This window comes from Belonocnema kinseyi, chromosome 3 (assembly GCF_010883055.1).
Source record: "Belonocnema kinseyi isolate 2016_QV_RU_SX_M_011 chromosome 3, B_treatae_v1, whole genome shotgun sequence".
Lineage (NCBI taxonomy): Eukaryota > Metazoa > Arthropoda > Insecta > Hymenoptera > Cynipidae > Belonocnema > Belonocnema kinseyi.
In genome coordinates, this window is record NC_046659.1 from 13,974,221 (window position 1) to 13,980,309 (window position 6,089).

At 34.5% G+C, this 6,089-nt stretch overlaps 1 protein-coding gene across 1 annotated transcript; it reads right to left on the reverse strand.

Moving 5' to 3' along the window:
* Window positions 1-3,086: 3,086 nt before the first annotated feature.
* On the reverse strand, window positions 3,087-5,469 carry LOC117169722 (prostatic spermine-binding protein-like). Its single transcript, XM_033356227.1, has 3 exons — window positions 5,345-5,469; window positions 3,324-3,412; window positions 3,087-3,229 (listed from the first exon to the last, which is right to left on the reverse strand). The coding sequence occupies exons 1-3, from the start codon at window positions 5,467-5,469 to the stop codon at window positions 3,087-3,089; spliced, it is 357 nt and encodes a 118-aa protein (XP_033212118.1).
* Window positions 5,470-6,089: the final 620 nt, after the last annotated feature.

A 6,089-nucleotide genomic window follows, 5' to 3' on the forward strand; every position in this document is an offset into this window, starting at 1 on the left:
CCAAAACCCAGGTTCCCTCCAGCTCACGCATCGTACCGACATGAGAGCATTCAGTTTGGCTCATAGACGCACAACACACGTGACAAAGTAGGAACATGAGTTTCCCATGCATTCGCACAGGTAGCACGGGATGAAATAAATGTCTTGGAGGAAGCACACGGAATTTAATTAATCCGTTAACCTGATGCAAATTCAGGTAATTTGGACCAGCTAGTCCTCTACACTTCTCACCGCCAACATAAATTTTCAGGTGATCTACAGGAAATTTCCCTATTTTCGAAATAAATGGATATAAAGAGCAAACATCGATGTATCGGATTTTTTCATTATTTTAAATTTTATAATAACACACTGTATTTCCTGTATGTCCTCCGAGCTTCACGAGGATTTAACGCATCCTGGCGGAGTAAGGGATGATTTTAAAAATACTCGTTCATACCGGGGGAATTTGTTTTTAATTTATCATATTTACACTCCCATATTTCGGTTAGTTCGTAATCGGCTTTTCGAATTTTTTCACTCGTGGCGCGAGTGTTCTCATAACGCATATCAATTCTATCCCCGAATTTTAATTTCTCATCGCGATTTAAATTGTAACTATTCACACACCCATGCCAAAAGCAGCCGTGAAACTGTAAAACATGGCGCTTTTCATCACCATCTATATAGTAACCGTTAACTAGCGCTCCCTCTGGTAGACGGAATTCACGAGATCTTGCCGCGTGTTGGATTTCCACCCCAATTTCTCGTTCTACCCATAATAGCCATTCAATGGCTTTTACAAACTGTTTATTTGTTCGTCTGTATCCCCCATTCGGTATAATACCTATGCTTTCAGGGAGAAGGAAATTCTTGCGGTAGATTCTTGAGCAAGCAAAAGCGATGGTAGTGCACTCAGTAAAAGGACACACATTACCACATTTTTAAAAATTATTTCTATATGCGAGACAGGCGCCATGAAGTATTGTCACATTGCTCACACAATACACTAGCATTTCTTTTTTAAAATCAAAAACATAGTCGTTTTTACATACATCGTACCACTCGTAAAATTCTTTACGAGCCTCGATACTCATGGTATCTGGAGAGTAATCCTCAAGTGGTGGCAAAGGACCTACATACAAATCATTCTCTGGTCTATTAAAAAAATGTGGGAATGTGCCTTTCTTTGAATGCTCGCCAGTGAGACTAAATGCTTTGGGGAGAGCACTCAAAGGCATAGGCATGTAGTTCAAGCTATCTACGAATTTACATTCCCCGACCTGCATGAGCATGATTTTAGTACCATTCAATATTACTTTTGGACGGATTCTGGTACCTTTAACCTCTACTAGGTATCTAAGAATAAATTGTAGGTCAAATCCTTTTTCATTGTGTGTATAAGTTCATCCCCTCTGAATACTAATTGTCTGACACCACAATATTTACAAGAATCATTCATATTTTCATTCAGTAAACAGTCAGAGCAGACTTTCTGAACTACACAGAGAATCGGCTCATGTATGTTTACCGAATTATCCCTAGGAAGCGTTTTCGTTTAACGTGTTTCTAAATCATAAAATACAAATCTGATTCGCTTCGAGGAATTAGAGAGACGCTCCTTAACTGTGGCCATGTAACATTCGTGGTTATATTCACGTATGGATTTACAATTTTTACAGTAAAATGTCCCGCATTGATAGTCTTTAGTTTTATAAAAATTTACCACCCTCAAATATGTTTTACAAATCTGTAAAGCAGCACACACGCTTGTTCCACAGATTTGCAAGGGGATATTGACAAAAACGAGCTTCATTTATTTGTACATCGATGAGTGGCTAGATTGGCATAACTCGTATTACATATGATGCAAAACTCTCGGTTAACAGCGGCTGCTTTTAAACATAAAAATGGCTCAAAGTGATTCTTATTCGGATAGAACATTATATAAACACTATATCGTACCGTTTGCCCTATATATGTAATCAACGTGGTTCCGTCATGTAGTGGTGGAGACATACCCATGCCAAAATTACTAAAATCAAAAATAAATAACGCGATTCTTTCACGCAGGAGGTAGTTTTGAATAATCTTCAGGTCATATATTCCGCAACCGGATTCAGGGATCGTCACACCCACCTTACGAACTAGCTCAGTAGCTAGTTCACGCTGTAATTTTCCCTTCGATAACCTGACTCTTTCTCATTGTGTATGTAACAACCCGCTGCGAATTGTACCCCGCTCTTTGTATATACATGCAGTCACAATAGAACGCGGAAGACATAGATTATCACTATTTTGGATTTTCAAAATTTACCTTTTTTTAATATCCTCGTGTGGCAGTGCCTTTCGACCAGCACCACGTATACCTTTCACTGTATTTAAAGTAATAACAAAGGAATTATCTAGTTTGAACTCTTCATTACTTTGAATAATTTTAAAAATAAGATCCCAAAGTACATCAAAACTTAAATCACGTGCTGGGCGAAAGGACAAACTACCAGCTCCTTTAGTAAAAAAGTCCGAGTTAATTTTTATAGTAACATTTAAAGTAATAACAAAGGAATTATCTAGTTTGAACTCTTCATTACTTTGAATAATTTTAAAAATAAGATCCCAAAGCACTTCGAAACTTAAACCACGTGCTGGGCGAAAGGACAAATCACCAGCTCCTTTCGTAAAAAAGTCCGAGTTAATTTTTATACTAACATAATCATCAGAACTATCAATAAAATCCATCAAATATTTAAAAATAGCGGTAAACGCTTTTTTTTAATAATCAATAGCATTTTCAGCATCTGAAGGCTCCACTGCCTGAATTAAAATTTTACGACCAGTCGTAAGGAATTTTTCAAAATAGCGAGACCTACCCCATTTAATATCAAAAAAGCTATCTCTCCTACCTGTTTGTACACCACCAATTTGTATATGCTGATTCAACGACTCTGGATACAAAAAATGCTGCTGATGAAACTCATTGAAACCTGGTCTTCGATTAAGTGTCTCTGCTGCAGCTGATAATCCAGTAAATTCTGGTGTTGCATCTGCTGATGCCCTCGCAGTTGTGTGTGGTAAATCTCGTCTATGGCTGCACTCCTCTCATCCACCTATATCTCGTTCTCATCGCAAGCCTCAACGTCAATATCCTCCGTATCCTCGTCCTCACAAGTCTCAACATCAATATCCTCCCTATACGCGTCCTCGGTATCTTCATTCACCTCTTTCTCTGTTTCTTCTTCCATTTCGGTTTCTACAAAAAAAATTTTCAATAATTAAAAGAATAATTTTTAAAGGTGTACGAACATCGTTTTAAAAACAAAGACAAATTTATAAGTCACAATTACCTTCTTCACTGTTCTCCGCTTCCATTTTAATTTCAACATGATCAGTTGTATTATGAGCCTGAACACTGTTTTCCCCCTCGTCATCTTCTCTAAAGAAAAAAATTATTCCATTAAAATGTTATATATAAATGTTAATAAAAGTCAAATGATATATTTTACATAGAATTTTTTCGAAAATTAAAATTAAAAAAATTTGTTTGCAGAGCACTTTGGTACTTTATTATAATTAAAATACCAAAACATATTTATTTACTGATAAATCAATCTTTACTGATTAAAAATGTTACCATGTATTTAAATATTTAATTTTTATTATAACTTCTGAAATTTACATGTATTTGCGTACGTGATGTAATAAAAACCATTTTTAAATTCAAACAAAATAAAATACAATTATGATCATGAAAAAAGTGACATTGCATTAACCATTTTTCTCATTAAAAAACAGAAAATAGACTTTAGACATTTAATTATATTAAAGTTAAAGTTAAAAAACGAATGAGGTTGCTGGATGAATTTCAGATAATATGTTTTCTAAATACTGTATAAAATTCTGTACATTTGAGTGCATTTAAAAATTCGATTGAATACGTAATAGTTTTTATTAGAAAAAATGTTTTAAAAGAACTGAGGAACCCCCGCAAAAGTGTCTAACCAAACGGATTTCCCCCTTCCTGCAAAAATTCAAACAGTATTGTGAATGGCTAAACTGCGATACGCCACCTAGTGAAAAAGTTCAAACTAGAAAAAATAGGTTAGATTTCAAAGATGAAATTTAATGTACACATAAAAGTGTTTTAGAGATTTTTTTAAGTTTAAAGTATTTATTGGATACTAAAGTGAGTCTTGATCATAATAAAAGGCTTTTAGATAGAATTTACATCTTATACAGTGAAAAACACATTATCAATAGAAATATTTTTCTGAATAAAAACATCATTGTGTTATTTACTGTGATTTTTTTAATAGATCTTAAACTTAAATGAACGTATTTTGAAGAAAAAATGACCTCAAAGTGAATTTTTATTAATTTATGCATGAAATATTTGCTATTTGAAATGATGATCTAAAAGTTAGGTTAGAATTCGTATTTCACTTCCAATCACTTATTAATTATATTCTCTGCATAAACTGCCAAAAATTTGTCACTACATACATTAATTAAAGATTATTCAAGCTCAAAATGCATTGAAAATAACATTTTTTGTTATTGAAAAATGTGTGTTTTCACTGTATAAGATGGAAATTCTATCTAAAACGCTTTGTTTTTTCTGAATATTTGTTTCTTGTATTTAATCATTTTTTCACACTTTACAAAACGATCGTAAAAACACTTTTACACCAAAAATTAAAGTACATCTTACAAACTGTACCTATTCAATCTAGTTTCAGTTTTCAGCAATAGGCGACGAAATGACCAGCCACTATTTCCAATACTTTTCAAACTTTGAAAAAATATTCAGTCTTATGTGAAAATAGTTTTCCTTTCGTAATTATATATATTTTTTAGTCTGCTTTAATTTGAATAGGTGAAAAACATATTTAAAAAAATATAACAACCAATTCTAGTGACTTTAAAACTTTTTTAAAAATCACTAAACTGAAATTTGTTTTTTTAATAATAATAACAATGATAATAATAAACTAAGGCTAAAGTGGCTAATGAGCCTCGGTGGCTCAGTTGGTTAGACACTTGCACTTCACCTCAGAGGTCCGGGGTTCGATACCTGAGCCGGTACTTCTAGAAATTTTTCGGTGTACTTTTACCGAGGTTCTGGTGGTTCGGAACTCACCTTAAGCTGTAGGTCCCCCCATCGTGTACTTGACTGCAACCCAGTCCGTCAATGATGGGGTAAAAACCAGGCTTTGTTCAATATATCTGGGCAGACTGCTCTCATCAGATCACTTGATTGCATTATAAAAATGCGTCCGTGACTGATGATATATACCGGGACATCCCCGTGCATTTCAACTAAGGAATGAATGTAACATTTAAGAAAAGATTGTGAACCTTCTCAAGCTTATCATTCACATCCAGATGATCTTCCCTCATATGTTCATCTCTAGTCATCTGACAACCATCCCCATCGTGATCATCTATCACGTTCTCATTTTCGTTCTTGTCATCATTATTATGGTCATCCATCACATCGGCCTCACCGTCATGTCTGCTACTTAAATCAGGTGAATATTCCCCGTAAGTGGCTTAACTCTGCTCTTCAATTTCCTCAATACTCGCCTCTGAATCGACATCTGATTCACCGGATTCCGATGATGAAGATGCTAGGACGTGATCACTCCCATCCATGGAATCATCAGATAAGATCGTATCGTATTCTTCGATGCGATTAGACCTGTTATAATTTCGGGCTGCATAACACAAAACAATTACACATACAAATAAAAAAATACACGGCACTTCACTTTGACAAAAATATCTTTTTATATGAATAAATTCTTACCATTTATTTTTGCAAGACTTCTCGCATCTGTCTGCATAAATTTTTTTCTAAGACACCTCTGCGTTATGCGCAGAGAATCCCTATTCTCCATAAACAATGCACACTTGGACACTTTACTAGCACTGCATTTTTTTGATATATTCGCACTTTAAATTTGCAATGAGACACCTGGTGGCCGTCAGCGAAGCTATTTTAATGGCGAATGATACCGTACACATATCAATGGTGTTGCATGTAAACAATAAATAGTTGATAGATTTAAAAATAAATATTGCCAATTATTAATATAATATCAAGATGGATT

What these genes read in the sequence shown, in the direction of transcription:
- LOC117169722 (XM_033356227.1), bottom strand. Translation starts at nt 5,469, where the DNA reads ATGGATGACCATAATAATGATGACAAGAACGAAAATGAGAACGTGATA. An exon ending in CATCTGGATGTGAATGATAA is followed by an intron (nt 3,413 to 5,344) that starts GCTTGAGAAGGT and finishes TTTTTTCTTTAG; the next exon opens with AGAAGATGACGAGGGGGAAA. An exon ending in AGCGGAGAACAGTGAAGAAG is followed by an intron (nt 3,230 to 3,323) that starts GTAATTGTGACT and finishes TTTTTTTTGTAG; the next exon opens with AAACCGAAATGGAAGAAGAA.